The sequence below is a fragment of the Triticum dicoccoides genome, chromosome 6A (assembly GCF_002162155.2).
Source record: "Triticum dicoccoides isolate Atlit2015 ecotype Zavitan chromosome 6A, WEW_v2.0, whole genome shotgun sequence".
Taxonomy (NCBI): domain Eukaryota; kingdom Viridiplantae; phylum Streptophyta; class Magnoliopsida; order Poales; family Poaceae; genus Triticum; species Triticum dicoccoides.
In genome coordinates, this window is record NC_041390.1 from 458541982 (window position 1) to 458558524 (window position 16543).

Sequence of the window (16543 nt, forward strand, 5' to 3'; positions counted from 1 at the left end):
AACACGATCCCCAAGCCGTGTGCGGTGCCCCGTCTCCCTCTAGTTCTAGTTCCTCCTCCGTCCATGTCGAGGTCTATGCGTAGATGATATGCACGAGTAGAACACAAAAGAGTTGTGAGCGGTGATAGTCATGCTGCTTACCACCAACGTCTTATTTTGATTCGGCCGTATTGTGGGATGAAGCGGCTCAGGCCAACCTTACATGTCCATGCACATGAGACCGGTTCCACCGACTGATATGCAACTTATTTTGCATAAAGGTGGCTGGCGGATGTCTGTTTCTCCTACTTTAGTTGAATCGAATTTGACTACGGCCGGTCCTTGAAGAAGGTTAAAACAACAAACTTGATAAATCACCGTTGTGGTTTTTTGTGTAGTTAAGAACGGCCCTTGCTAGAAGCCCGTAGTAGCCACGTAAAACTTGCAACAACGAAGTAGAGGACATGTAACTTGTTTTTGCAGGGAATGTTGTGATGTGATATGGTCAAGATATGATGTGATATATGTTGATGTATGAGATGATCATGTATTGTAATAAGTTCACGACTTGCATGTCGATGAGTATGACAATCGGCAGGAACCTTAGGGTTGTCTTTAATTATCGTATGACCTGCGTGTCATTCACTTAAGCGCCATGTAATTGCTTTTTATCGCTATGCGTTAGCAATAGTTGTAGAAGCAATAGTTGGCGAGACGACACCGACGCTACGATGGAGATCAAGGTGTCGTGCCGGTAACGATGGAGATCATGTCGATATTTTGGAGATGGAGATCAAAAGCACAAGATGATGATGGCCATATCATGTCACATTTTTTGATTGCATGTGATGTTTATCCTTTATGCATCTTATTTTGCTTAGAACGACGGTAGCATTATAAGTTGATCCCTTCACTTAATTTCAAGATAAAAGTGTTCTCTTGAGTATGCACCGTTGCCAAAGTTCATCGTTTCAAAGCACCTCGTGATGATCGGGTGTGATAGACTCTACGTTCACATACAACGGGCGTAAACCAATTTTGCACATGTAGAATAGTTGGCTTAAACTTGACAAACCTAGTATGGACCTGGTCTTGGAACTGAAAGGATCAATATGGTTGACTAGAGGGGGGTGAATAGGCAACTACCAATTTTTTTGCTTTTCTTCACAAATTAGGTTTAGCAACAAATAGGTTGTCTAGATGTACAACTAAGTGAGCAACCTATATGATGCTAACAACAACAACAACAACAAGTGCAAGCAAAGGATAAAACACAAGTAAAGCTTGCACAAAGTAAAGGTAAGAGATAAACACAAGTGGAGCCGGTGAAGACGAGGATGTGTTACCGAAGTTCCTTCCCTTTGAAGGGAATACGTCTCCGTTGGAGCGGTGTGGAGGCACAATGCTCCCCAAGAAGTCACTATGGCCACCGTATTCTCCTCACGCCCTCACACAATGTGAGATGTTGTGATTCCACTAGTGGTGCCCTTGAAGGCGGCGACCGAATCTTTACAAACAAGGTTGGGGCAATCTCCACAACTTGATTGGAGGCTCCCAACAACACCACAGAGCTTCACCACATTGGAATGTGGCTCCAAGGTGACCTCAACCGTCTAGTGTGCTCAAACATCCAAGAGTAACAAGATCCGCACGGAAGTGTAGATTCGGGCATTCTCAACCAATCCCTAGAAAATCAACAAGTTTGATTGGATAGGGAAATAGATCGGGCGAAAATGAGCTTTGAAGCAATAATGGAGTTTGGGGGGGGGGGAGAGGTGAGTCTTCTTAAAGAAGAAGACCACCTTTTACAGTGGGAGAAAATATCCAACCGTTATCCCCACTCTAAGTCTGCAGTGCGCGGTACTACCGCCCATGGGAGCGGTACTACCGCTTGGCCCAACGATATTATCGTTGGGACCATGCTCAGCATCTTACACGAGCACAGGGAGAAGGGGAAGAGAAGACAAACCTCGAGTGACACTAGCAGCGGTGGTAAGTGCGGTACCATCGCTTATGAGCGGTACTACCGCTCCTACTACCGCTGCTACTCCCGCTGAACTCGACACTTTTCCAGGTCCAAAATTCCAGCTGCCGGCATTCTCCTTCTTCGTGTAAATCTTGCATATTACGAGAGAAAATGCATTAAAATTACTTCATAAATCATTATTATACATACAAAATTTTATAAATAACAGTAGGAAAACATGATGCAAAATGGACGCATCAGTTAGGTACACACGCTACTGCTGCTTACTGATAGCTATAGCGCTGGTTCTCAGCCCGCGCTACTGCTACCTTAGCTATAGCGTTGGTTGGAGACCAGCGCTACTGCTATGCCTTTCTTTTTTTATTTTTCTTTCTATTTTATTTTTCTTTACATTTTCTTTTCTCCTTTTCCATTTCTTTTTTATTTTCATTTACTTTTATATTTGTTTTTCATTTTATTTTCTCTTTCTTTTTGTTTATTTTATTTTCATTTATTTGGTTTACTTTTAGCAGTACCGTGGGTTAGGAAAACACGCTGCTGCTAAAATACGTAGCAGTAGCACGCTCCTGTGGAACATGCTACTGCTATGTGGGGCCCGTCATGTGACACGATTCAAACTTAGCAGTAGCGCCCTCTCCTAAAAACTTGTTAATACTATATACTTAGCAGTAACAAGTCTGTTGGAAGCTCGCTACTACTATACCTAGCTTGTGGGCAATAATGTGGTAGTTATAGTAGTAGTGCGTTTTCCTGAAGCCGCGCTACTGCTATGTAATTATCAGTAGCGCCCTTAGTGACCGCAGTAGTGCCTTATTTTAACACGCGCTACTGATAAGCCTCCATGTATAAGATTTTCTCTAGTAGTGGATATGTCCAAATAATATCTTGACCGGCATGAGTCTTGCATCAATAATCAGTTGTCCTACCGCAGACCCTATCCATCGCATGGGATTGCCTCGATAATTAAGATAATAAATATCAGACAAGAGCTTTGGGCGTTTGATTACCACACCTCTTAAATCCCTAAGGATTGGATCTGTATTACCGTACTAAACCTTTCTATCACTAGTGTTCAGCATAACACTTCATGTTCTCCCCGCACTTAGCCTTCCCGTTGCTCGATTTCCATGTTTCTGCGTACCTACAGGGATGAAGATCACGGACAAGACAAGATATATCTACGGAACAATTTTATTTTACACATATGGGATGTTAATTCAAAGCCATTCCATTGATCCCCACAACAAATACAAAGGGTTGCAAGGCCTATGCCTCATCCCATATCTTACCGGACTACTCACATATGGACATCAGATCGTAAGAAGAAATCATTGAAGAACACATCTTGAAGATTGTTTGAAATTCCAAACGAAACATTTTGTAATTTGTGATCAAAAATAGAAAATAAAACTTTTTTTAATTTATGAACAATATATTAAATGCATGAATATATTTTGAATTACTGAACATTTTTTGATTTTATGACCAAAATTTGAAAGATGAACATATTTTGAAAAATGGCGCAATTTTTTAAAAATAAGAACATTTTTATTGAAATTTTTGAACATTTTTTGAAAATGTTTTTTAAAACATGAACATGTTTTGAATTTATGAACAGAATTTGCAAACATGAACATATTTTCAAATTTGAACAAAATTTTAATACCACGAGCATTTCATACCTTGCTGTGGTATAGTGGGCCGGCCCAAATACTTGTGGTGCCCCCTCCCTCAACCGCACCCAATAATCTTGCAAGAATTCACATTGCGACAGATCGCAAGGGTGTGATACAAGATATCGATGAAGGAACTGGGAAACACATGCAATGATTATTCACGAGATACATGCAAAAAAACCGCTTTTCATAGTTGTAAGTTTATTTTTGAAGTAGAAACTTTAATTTTGAAGCTTATTTTTTTGTCAAGCACGCCTATGTGCTAGGTATAGGTCGCCGCTTAGGCTTTGTTTGGACACGGAGGGAGAAATCTCCAGGGAAAAGACGCCCTGGGTGAAATAATCTTGGCAAAACAAAATACCTGTGAAAAATTCACGCGGCCCTTTGGTGTGTGCTTGGGAAGGTTGAGGAGATCAGCGGAGGAGGTAGGCGCCATCGCATTTTAGCAGAGGAGGTCGCAAGGCGGAGTACGATTCTAAGACTCGTCGTGAGAAGGATGGGGAGAATTCTCCTGACCTGTCGAGGCGATGGTTTCATACCCAGGGAACTGGCGTGGATCGAAGAAGAAAATGCCTCCCCCGCTTAGCACCAAATGGGTCCCATAAAACCGGGCCGAAATTTGCTCGTGGTATTCCCACCCAGGGAAACGACGGGAATCCCGAGAGGGTACCTCGGAACCAAACGAGGCCTTATGGTTGGGACATTCCCGTGACCCAATTTCTGTATCTATGGACATTTCAGATGCTTAATAAAGCGAAGCGAGATTTCTTTAAAAAATAACCCAACAATTTTTGATTCGATCTGCCATGTTGATGAATCCCTGTTTGGGAACTTCCTCAAGGTTCAAAATAGATCAGGATAGTTTGGTATGGTGATTTCGGCTTTAGAAGTTTATGGCTCGATTAAGTAGTAGTAATTTTTTCCGTTTCCAGGCGTACCCAGATAAATTTGGCAGGGCATTGTTGTAATTGTCTCCCTCCTCCAATTCCAACTCGCCGCTGCCCTAGCTTCAGACGTTCGGCCACGCTCCCATCCCTTCCGTTCCGTCGTCTCGCTCCTCCTCCCCGGCACGAACACTAGGCAGAAAGGGTTCAAATTTCGGCCTGATCCGGGCGCCGAGCACCTTGATTCCACCATCCGAATCCACTTCCCCTTTGCGATCTCCTCGTCGCTGTTCGATCTGCCCCTTCTCTCGCCGATTCCTCACAAGATCCGATCCCTCCTCTCACCCATGGATCCGCGCGCCAGGTACCCTCCCGGAACCGGCAACGGTCGCGGCGGGAACCCTAACTACTACGGCCGTGGCCCGCCGTTGTCGCAGAACAACCACCACCACCACCAGCAGACGTCGGCGGCGCACCAGCAACAATACGTGCAGCGCCAGCCGCAGCCGCAGCCGCAGCAGCACCACCAAAATAACCAGCAGCAGCACCACCACCAAAGTAACCACCAGCAGCAGCATCACCAAAATCACCACCACCAGCAGCAGCAACAGCAGCAGCAGTGGCTGCGGCGAAACCAGATCACCGCGGCCGGGACCAGCGGGCCCAAGGTCGTGGCGCCACCCCCAGCGGCGGTCGGCAACGATCCTAGGTGAGACGATAAAAGCTTAGTAGTAGTTTGGATGGCAGCTTATAGGTCATGGTAGCTGATGCTTCAACACATAGTTTAAGCATCACCAATGTAGCTTGCGAAAGCCAACCAAATGCTGTGGTAGATGCTTCCTTTTCTGATGTTAAGCAACCCACATCAGTTTTCTGCATTCTATGTTTCTAGCTGAACTGTAATACAAGTAGCTTAACAAACATCGGGTAAGTAATGAATCATTGATCTAGACATGATCATAAATAACCATTCTACGTGGAGAAACGTGAACTGGAGATGGCCGCTCAGCAATTATTATATTCGGTTTGTGCAGTTCACAAGATTGGAAGGCCCAACTGAAGCTTCCACCCGCAGATACACGATTCAGGACAGAGGTAATTCATTCCATCTTGATTCTTAGTTTTGTGTTTGTTTCTGGAGTTTGGGTACTTCCTGTACCAGGAATACAGTAAATGTTGAAATATGTTGGTCGCTATACTTTGCATAACTAGTTTTTTCTTGCTGTGGTAAAAATTGTAGTCACGACTCTTTTTATTTATCAACTTCCATTTGTGATGCCTTACATTGCATACCAAATATATGGCGATCCTAGTTTTGAACGCTGTTTTGTCTGAAATCCATGAGTTATCTTCATACCACAACTTGCAAATCAATATTTCATTACTTGACACTTGATGCTAGTTACTTGTATTTTCAACGTGAATAAATAAGACTTCATCCTATATGTTATTGTAATGATCATACTTGCATATTAAGTAAATTTGGTTACGGTTCTTTTATCCCCACAAGTGTTAGATCCCTTCGATCTTTGGTTAATGTCGTGTCCAGTAAGCTAGTTCATAATGTTGCTGCCTCACTTTATGTGTTGATGTGATCGTTATTATCTAATCTCGTTCTTTGTATAGGATGTTACTGCCACCAAAGGGAATGAGTTTGAAGATTATTTTCTTAAGCGTGAACTCCTGATGGGAATATATGAGAAAGGATTTGAAAAGCCCTCTCCAATCCAGGAAGAAAGCATTCCTATTGCATTAACTGGTAGTGATATTCTTGCTAGAGCAAAAAATGGAACTGGCAAGACTGCTGCATTTTGTATTCCTGCACTGGAAAAGATCGACCAGGACAAAAATGCTATTCAAGGTTTGGTCTGCATCCTCACTTGATCTGATAGATACTGTTTGGGGGTCAAATGTATTACTTGTGCCTTGATAGTAATAGCTGATAGAAACTTTGACATGTATATTTGCTCCTTCCAAATGTGGGGTTTTGTTTGTTTTTGTTTGGGTGTACCTGTGCATTGGTCAGCTATATAGTACTGGAAAGTTTTATAATCTAATGCTGCCTCCTGTAAATTTGTAGTTGTTATAGTTGTTCCCACAAGGGAATTGGCTCTACAGACATCGCAAGTTTGCAAAGAGCTTGGCAAGCACCTGAAGATCCAAGTTATGGTCACCACTGGTGGAACTAGCCTGAAGGACGACATTGTTCGTCTATATCAACCTGTCCATTTACTTGTTGGAACGCCTGGACGTATTTTGGACCTTACGAAGAAAGGTGTTTGCATCTTGAAGGACTGTTCAATGCTTGTTATGGATGAGGTAATTCATTCTAAGCCTATCTAAATAGTCACATTGCTTGCATTGTCTTGTAAATGGCCGATTTTTAAATCTTAATACATAGTGAATATTTGTTCACCTGTATTTGTATCTGTCTGTTTGGATGCTGGTTGCTGACCATACTTTGCCACTCTGTTCTGAAAAGTTTCTGAATCCACAGTTTATGTAGCTACTTGTGGCAACTAGCTTTTTTTTTGCTGGGCCTGTTTGGTAGTTAGGCAAGTTGTCTGAGTTTAAGTTAACACTTCCTTTGGTTTGTAGCCACACCTGTGTTAAGTACTCTTTTCCACGAGGGTCGCACACGTCACTGACTCAGAATTGTTGAATAAGGCTCTTAGGCTTACCCCAAATGTGGATCCTATTTTGAGAATTAACATAGCTTGATAAATAAGTACGCCTTGGGTTTGAGCAAAAGAAGCTGTGAAGTTTGCAACCTTAAGCAGTAGTACATGAACCAAACATGCCATGGATTTATAACTGGTTGGTAACTTGGTATGGAGCTGAGTAATTGCGCCGCACGCCCGCACCATGACTTTAGTTGCAAACCTAACTTGAGTTCATGAGCAAACCAAATAGTTCTTACATCTCACACTATGCCTTCAGTCGTCATGTTAGAAGTGCCTTAAGAAAACCATTTCAGAAGAAGAATTTGTAGCTATTGGACTATGCCTACGCTGATTCTATTTTCCCTGACACAAACATGCAAATATATGATTCGTCCCTCAACTGCTATATCAAGTAACTGCCCTTTCTAGTTCCCGTCGAACAAATAAGGTTTTTTGAAATCAAACTGTAACATCAAACTCATTACTATTTATTTCATTTGAGAAAAATAACAATGCGATTAAAATCATGAGAAAGCATGTATACTTGCAAGCAATAATAACAATGTGAAAAAAAAACTGAGTTCCTGTATTTAGGCTAAATAGAGTAGTTGGTAGTGAGAAGGATTGGCATTAAGATCATTGCTTAAGTTACTTGTGAATAAGAATGATGAAAAGATGAAACACTGGTAAAGAGTATGTATAAAGGCAAAGTTAGTCTGTAAAAGAACTCAGTAATGGTTCCTAAAGGACAAATAGTACCTGAAGCTGAGAGGCAAGGTGGCGGCGCCCTCGTCTTCATCTTGTAACTATAATGTAATGTATTTAAGCTATTTTCTCTTGGGTTACATGTCTAGCCCACCCCAACTTGCTCGGGACATTTTAGTAAATGTATTGAAGCTATTTTTGTCTGTAGAATTTGTGCTGAATGAATTTGCTTCTGTAGTCTTGGGCTTGTCAATAAATAAATATATCTATTGTGCTTTCTTATGAGAGTTATTGGCTTTTCGCAGGCAGACAAGCTTCTCTCTCCTGAATTTCAACCTTCCATAGAGCAGTTGATCCGTTACCTTCCAGCGAGTCGACAGATTTTAATGTTTTCAGCAACATTCCCTGTGACTGTCAAGGAGTTCAAGGATAAATATCTGCCTAAACCTTATGTTATTAACCTCATGGATGAACTTACACTGAAGGGAATTACACAATTCTATGCTTTTGTAGAAGAAAGGCAAAAAGTTCATTGTCTTAACACCCTCTTTTCCAAGGTTTAATAACTGTCTCTCTTTTAGTTGGACATTTTGATCTCCTGCATACATATAAATAATCCAACTTATGTTTATATTGATACAGCTTCAAATAAATCAGTCAATAATATTCTGCAACTCTGTAAATCGTGTTGAGCTATTAGCGAAAAAGATCACGGAGCTTGGTTACTCTTGCTTCTACATCCATGCAAAGATGCTGCAGGACCACCGTAACAGAGTATTCCATGATTTCCGCAATGGGGCATGCAGGAACCTTGTTTGTACAGGCAAGCAATTATGTGTCTTCTGTATTGCCGTTTTCTCTTTGGAGCTCATTGCTAGTTCATCTCCCTTTATGTGCTATCTGGTCTGAGTTATCTGTGCTCTTGCGTACAAATACAATATTGGGTTTTTATCATTTATGCCACCGGTTGTGTCTCACTACTCAGTTTTGCCACTAAGAATTTCAACTGCTCAAAAATGCCATCGCTTCGTTAGACACATGCTCAAAAATGCCACTGGACACCATTATTGTGATCTCAAATCTCTTTTGCCATGTTATAATGACATAAATACCTATGAACCAACATGCCAGCTCTCCCTCTATCTCACTACAATAAAGTGTGGGGTCCACTTGTTCCCAACAACGTTCTTATTTTCCTGTAAAATTATTCGCTTGGTTACTCCTGACATGTGGGGCCATACTTATCATTGTGAGATAGAGAGAACTGACATGTGGGTCTAGGCTTATTTTTGTCATATAACATGGTCGACGGGTTTGACGTGAAAATAGCAGTGTCTAATGGCATTTTTGAGCAAACATCTAACGGAGTGATGGCATTTTTGAGATATCTAATGGCATTTTTGAGCAAGCATCTCACGAATCGATGGCATTTTTGAGTAGTTGTAACTTCTAATGGCAAAAATGAGTAGTGGGACACAACCAGTGGCAGAAATGATAAAAACCCTACAATATTTGTGTCACTCAATCTAAGCTTGTCTTCATCCTTACCATTATGCAATTTATTTTGATGAAAAGGCACATGTACTAATGTTTCAACAGTCTACTTGAAATTTTAACTCGGTCTAATCAATCACTTATACATGTTTTGTCTTCAGTAAACCATCTATTTAGTTTGCTATTTAAATTTCGCATAGAGTTCTATCCCTGAAGAGATACTTGTCAAATGTCAAGTGACTAACGAAGTGATGAGTGTCTCAAATTAGTTCCGGCTGTGAAAGACAGTGGAAAGAAAATCCTAGTATTGTCGTTTCATGTTAGTCAATTTTCCAGTGGTCACTTCAAACTTCCGTCAACTGCTTGTTATAAGAAATAAATGCTAGTAAAATTGTCTAGTAGTTGTTGGGCTTGTTGCTGGAAGCCTGGAAGAAGTGTGTGGCATACCATTTGTTCAAGTTTCTTACGTCTGTGACTTCATCTTTTTCAGATCTTTTCACAAGGGGGATAGATATTCAAGCTGTTAATGTTGTTATCAATTTTGATTTCCCCAAGAGCTCTGAAACGTATCTCCACAGGGTATGCAAATGATTTTTGACTCAATTTCTTATACCATGACAATCAAATTTTCGTATTTCTTATGTATTCTGGGAATATTGTTTTATCTGTTCCACAATCTTAGGCCCTGTTCAGAACGTGGCAAAACAAAGGAATAGAAAAACGCGTAGGAGTAGGATGTTGGCCAAAGTGAAAACCTACAGGCTTGAAATTGTAGTAAAAAGTTCAACTAGTGGTGTTCGGAACACAGGAAGCCAGCATAGGAGATAGAATAAATTAACAGACGGATTAAATAATTAAGGGAAACCGGCTGTGCTTGCCTCTTGGTGAATCATTGTTACACGTGGACACACGCCACATGCACCACCATCGTTTTTGCTTTCACGTGCCATTGGATGGTCCACCTGAACCAGGTCTACCCCACTTCTACAGTCAAACACATCAAATCTAGCAGTCCAGGGCTTCACCTGTTTGCCTTGGGCCTACGCGAAAAATGCGCTTCGAGCTCATGTTCCAGTTCCTGTGAAAAATGGAGGATAGGAAGCTTTTCCTTTGGAATCGGTGTGGCTGTTCCTTTGCACCGAATGCTCCTGAAGGAAAGAAATCCACAGCAAAGGAAGCCTCCATGATTCCTGTAAAATTCCTTCGTCCCGAATGCAGCCTCAATGGTTTATATCCGAATAGAAAATTAAATTTTGTGTATCATGTAAATGCTTTGTCCTCAATATTTTGGTTACTTTGTTTGTAATATATCTTCCTGCTCTGATTTTCTATGATTCACATAACCTTTTTTTGGCTTTAAAGGTTGGTAGATCTGGGAGATTCGGTCACCTTGGTTTGGCTGTGAATTTGATCACCTACGAGGATCGCTTTAACTTGTATGCTCATTTCCTACCTCAAATTTCTTGACCGCTTATATTCTTTAGTTGCTCTCTTGACATAATATTGTTTCCGGAACAGGTATAGGATTGAGCAGGAGCTCGGAACTGAGATAAAACCAATTCCCCCTCAGATAGACCAGGCCATATATTGCCAATGATAGGATAGTGCTTTCGCATGCATTCACTTTCTCTGAGCAATAAGAAGACATCTCTTGTAAATACCATCTCATCACCTGTCAGGTAACAAACTGTTCTTGTTTGTGGTTTCATGTCATGATCAATAACCGTTGACTGTTTAGTTTTTGAATCACAAATTCACAATGACTGAAAATATGCTTACTGTCACCTGAAGCTTTTATTGTAACATTGTCATTTGGGGGTTTGTGTGGCATCCATTGGTTGGTTTTACTGTTGAAACTGCTTGCAAAGTTACACAATTTTGTACCTTATGTGGTTTGTCACTTCACAAATTTAATCCATCACATTTGGATCTCCTAGTTTACATATTGGTATAACTGTGTGTAAAGTTAGTACAGCTTAGGGAATTTTTTAACCTACATACCACCAAAGAACTAGCCACGGACAGGAGTGCATGGAAGCTAGCTATCCATGTGTCAGAACCATGAGTTGGATGCGAGACCTTATGGGTTTCAGCTCTAGCCTACCCCAACTTGTTTGGTATCACAAAGCTGCCTGTACGAGGGAAATACAACTACATGTATATGGTTGCCAGACCAGTTGCGTGCGTGGCAAGCCTGGAGTGTGTCTGGTTAGTGCTGCACCCACATAGTCAATGACAGTTAGGCTGCGACAAACACATGCCGTTTTTGATAAAATGTCCCATATCACGTTTGAATGATGCAGTTAGAGATCAATTCTTAGTCTCTTAACAGAACATATATGCTTTTGTTCTTCATGCTTTTACCTCCTGTCACAGCTTATGTTTACCTTCTGTGATGTTTGCAGGTCTTATTGTGGGCCTCCTGTGGTATATGGGAACATTAGTGGATCATGTGTGAGACAAGACATCTGGGTGTTCTGATTGACGTTGTTATGCTGACATTAGTGTGGTTAACTCAGGGCAAACGTCCTGTTACTCTTTCAGGCACATAGCAGTGTACATTGCTAGGTGCCTGTTATTGGTCTAGCCATGGTCTTTTAGTTCTTGACATCATAGCTCCTTTCGTTTCTTTGTGGTGTCGTTAGCTATTTCTCACAGGACATTTTAACCCTGTTACTTACTGGTTGTGAGTCTGCGCTGTTGGTGCACACAAGTTATCCCAAGTTCCAGCTTGGTCATGCGTCGTTGAGGTGTCAATCAGAAGTCGGTCATCCAACTTGAGCTCTGAACTGTCGATGCAAAGTAGTAGTCGCTAGGGCTTTCAACTAGTAGAGGTGAACTGGATATATTGTGCCAATAATGTGCAGTGAGCTGCATTGTGCTATGCATATGCAACCTTCCTCTTGCATCATGCCTAGTAGTCGCTGGGGCTTTTAGGTATTGGTCGTGAACTGGATATTGGTCTGTCAATAATGTGCATTGAGCTGCATTGTGCTACGCAGTCTAGCTCTTGCATCATGCCTAGGCAATGTGCATGTATGTCATTGTCCTCGCTTAAATTCTGCCGGACATTTCCAAGTTGACAATGTATTGCTGAATAAACAGAGTTTATCTGCTGGTATCTGTGCTGGACAAGGGATGCCAGTAGACACTGAACTGTTATTTGCTGCCTCATTGTTGATTGTCTACGGTCTTTCCCTTGGTTCACTCTGCTATCTATATGCATCTTTCTGTTGTATATATGCTTTCTACTATAATTTTTGTTACGCATTTTCTTTTTTTGATGATTACAATATTAGAAGTATTAGAAGTGATTCTGAATTATTTGTGATCTGTTATTTAACTCACGTGAAAAGAAGTCTCATATCCATTCTGGGTTTGTTTTTTCAAAGCTATATTTATGGCGATCTATGTCTGTTTTACAGTAGTTATTACAAATGGGTAATCCCTCCTGTCATGTTGTCAAATGTTTTGAAAGTTCGACGCTTGCAACAAAGAAGAAAAGGGGAAATGCAATCATGAGAATTGAACCCCGTTGGCTGTTGCCTTGTGTTTTTTTTTTTAAACCGAGGCAAAAGAGTTGCCTCATATATTAATTAAGAGAATAATAGAGTTTATTAGGGCTACAACACACTCCACCGCCATACAAAGGGATTACTCTCCTGGCATGATTGAATGCAACTTCTTAGCCCCGGCGGCAACCCAAAGTGCCACCTCCCCTTTGATGAGTGCTAGAATTACAAATGGTGGTGCACTATTGTGGTGTAACACCCGTGCATTATGCTCGTTCCAGAGGGCCCAAGAGGTGAGCAAGGCAAGGGAGGCCAACGCCTTCCTATTGGGGGCGTAGGAGTCGGAGAGCGCGATCCATCACTCTTTGGTGGATTCAAAATGATGCCAGACAAAGGTGTCGATGCTTTCGAGTTGCAGCCATTCCTTGGTCATGCCCCAAAGCTGAATGGAAAACTGAGACAAAGGTGTCGATGCTTTCGAGTTGCAGCCATTCCTTGGTCATGCCCCAAAGCTGAATGGAAAACTGACATATGAAAATAAGGTGATTGACTGTTTTCTGCTCACGCCTACAAAGGGGACAAAGGCCATAGTTTGGCCATCCACATTTGGCCAATCTGTCCGCTGTCCACACTCTATTTTGAGCGGTCAACCAAGTGAAGAACTTTATTTTAAAGGGGCCCAAACTTTCCATATCACTTGTTCCAATGGCGAGCGAAGCATGCCATGGAACTGTGCCTTGTAAGCAGAAGCTGCAGAGTAGAGCTCACTGTCAGTGTGTTTCCACACAATTTCATCCTCCATGTCATGTTGCAGTTGGAAGCCTCGAATGCTAGCCCAAAGTTGGAGGAATTGATGGAAGTGAGCAATCGAGAAATTGTTGGACAGTTTGATTTTGGATATCCAAGCATTGTCCAAAAGGGCCTTTTTGATTTTTCAATTCTTTCGTACGGTTGCATTATAGATGATCGGAGCAATGTCTTTGGGCTTTCTACCTTGCACCCAAGGAGCATCCAAAAAGGCGTGCGGGCACCATTGCCGATAATGATGGTTGTGAAGGCGTAGAAGAGATCATAGTCCTTGTTGTCACACCGGTTTCTCAAACCAACCCACATCTTGAACGGCTCCTTCCACTCAAATCAAGGCCATCTCAACCTAAGGGCCCCTGCCAATTTTTCCGTGTTGAGCACACCTTCATATCTATCTATCGAACCACTGCTGCCGGCGAAACTCGTCTCTGCAGACTACATGGTCTTGTAAACTGAGAGTGGCAACGGGCTCTGTCCGGTCCGTGATACGCCTTTCTTTAGTCCGTAGTTGGGGCAGCATGGGACGAGTCAAAGGACGTTGTCCAGGAAATATTCAAACGCTCCTGAATCAGACGCAGTCCAGTGTTACTATAGCGCAGCGTATACTTCTTGTGCGCCATGCATGCGAATAGTGGCAGTGTGTGTTTTCTGCGCTCTCTCCATACCGATTTTGTAGTGCCATCGCATTCAGGTGATAAATTTTTGCTCCCCTGTGCCATCTTTTATGGACAAGACTGTGACTGTCATGCAACGGGCACAGGAGTGCTATTTATTTTGTGTTGCCATCGCATTCAGGTGATAAGTTTTGCCCCCCGTCCCCCCTGCGTCGTCTTTAGTTGTCGACAAGTTTGTGACTGTCATGCCACGGGAGCGGGAGTGTGCCTGACTGAAAAGTTGAACGTAGACGCACAAGCAAAAAATACGTACGTTACCACGTCTTCTTCCCCTAATTCCCTCGGCAATGATGTATCTGCAGCATGCAAGCCCACCATCCTGTAGACAGTACATGTACATGTACCATACGGTCCATACGTGGTACTAGATCATGATGGAATCGGATCATACGTTTGGCTCATCTGGCCCTTCCGACGGAGAAACAGAAGCGCGCACTGCTCACATCGACAGCTCTTGTGCGCGACTGTAGCAATGGCAGCGGCGGTACACGCCGAGCCGAGGAGCAGTTCAGTGACGGGGCCGAGCACCTGCGCGGGCGCGGCGAGGCTGGCCATGATGGGTGACCCTCCTGCCGGCGTCTGCAACAACAGCAGCAGCGACAGCAGCCCGGTGTCTGTCGCAGCGACGCAGGGAACTCTGAGCTCCGCATTCAATTCCACGAGAGAGCCCAGCGCAGCACAGCGCAGCGCGCGCGCGCACACACATGCAAGCACGTACGTACTCCTACTCCTTTTCCTTTGCTCAAAATCCGAGCTAGGGGTACGCTCGGAGGCCAGAGGGTTCATTTAAAGTCACTGCTTTCTCTTGCCTGGTGCACGTCTTCATCTCGTCGGCCCTTTGCGAGCCCCATTTACTCCCCCCCTCGCTCGCTGTACGACTCCCCACTCATCACCCTCCCTGCTGCCTCTGCGCGTAGACGCGGCTATGTAGGAGTAGGAGTACGTACGGCGCTGCTACGCTCACGGCCAGAGCCCCGACCCCCGAAAGCACCACCACTCCGTCGTACTTGCACTGAGCCAATGTGAGCCCGAGAGAGTAGGGCTATGGTGCGGCGTGTGGATCTCTGGTGGTCTCCATGCTATGTTTTCTCTTCCGGCAGCGGTCCCTTGCTAATGGCAGGGCATCTTCTCACAAAAATGCTCGTAAATATTTGGACCTGATCGTCCCGTCATTTTTAGCCATCCAATGAAGATAATCAATCGGACTGGACCACTACCGACATTTGAAATCCCACAAATCACCTACAAATCGGTGAGACCTCCGGGAGGAGTACGGACACCCGTCACGTTAGACTCCCAACACCACAGATCCACCCCCGAGTCTGCATATTTTCACAGTCATGTCCTCCTCGTCCGCTCTCGGAGACCGACGACGCCCCATTACCCTCCTCCCACGCCGACTAGGCCTTGCCGGACCTTCGCAGCTCCACCCGTGTTCAGCCCGCCAGACCAACGCCCCCGCCACACTCCGTCGGATCCGGCTGCCGCCTAGGTACCCTTCACCCCTGCCGACGCCATCCCATATTCGGTTAGATGCCATAGTGAAGTCTCTTGATGTTCTCATCTTTTTCTTTGAAGCAAACACAATAGCTTTCTATGAGGAGTACTTCTATGCCTACTTCATGAATTTGTCTTCATTGGATCAAGAAGATGGTGCTGAAGGCGATTCTTGAAAAAATGGAGCGTGCGACAGAGCATGTTCTAAACTTCAAGGTTTCAACATCCGGACATCGAATGTTAAATTGGGTCAGACATGGGGCAGATTATTTTCTACGATGACTATTTTACCTCTGATGTGCTATGCGAACCCTATTTTTGCACGCCAATTTTGGATGCAACGACCATTGTTCGTGTGCATCATGTAAAGAGCCAAGTCCTATGATGATTACGTCAGGACAAAGATGGATGCCATTGGTCGCCTTGGTTTTCTGGTCTCCAGAAAATCACCGATGCAATGAGGATGTTTTGTGTATGACACCGTTGCAGAGTGGGAGAGGTACCTCCGGATGTCTGAGAGCACACGCTAGAAGTTATGGTTAAATTTTCTACTGCAGTGGTCTGGACCGGAGTACTTGAGAGAACCAAATGTTGAAGACACAACAATGCCCATGGCATATGGAGAATCTAGATGATTTCCATTTAGAGCATCTCTAGCCGTTCGC

The 16543-nt window shown here is 43.3% G+C and overlaps 1 protein-coding gene across 1 annotated transcript; it reads left to right on the forward strand.

The window, feature by feature from the left end:
• Positions 1-4633: 4633 nt before the first annotated feature.
• LOC119317254 (DEAD-box ATP-dependent RNA helicase 8) lies at positions 4634-12626 on the forward strand. Its single transcript, XM_037591686.1, has 10 exons — positions 4634-5235; positions 5561-5621; positions 6153-6387; positions 6607-6845; positions 8200-8451; positions 8537-8717; positions 9879-9967; positions 10751-10824; positions 10907-11067; positions 11794-12626. The coding sequence occupies exons 1-9, from the start codon at positions 4874-4876 to the stop codon at positions 10983-10985; spliced, it is 1572 nt and encodes a 523-aa protein (XP_037447583.1). The 5' UTR covers positions 4634-4873; the 3' UTR covers positions 10986-11067; positions 11794-12626.
• Positions 12627-16543: the final 3917 nt, after the last annotated feature.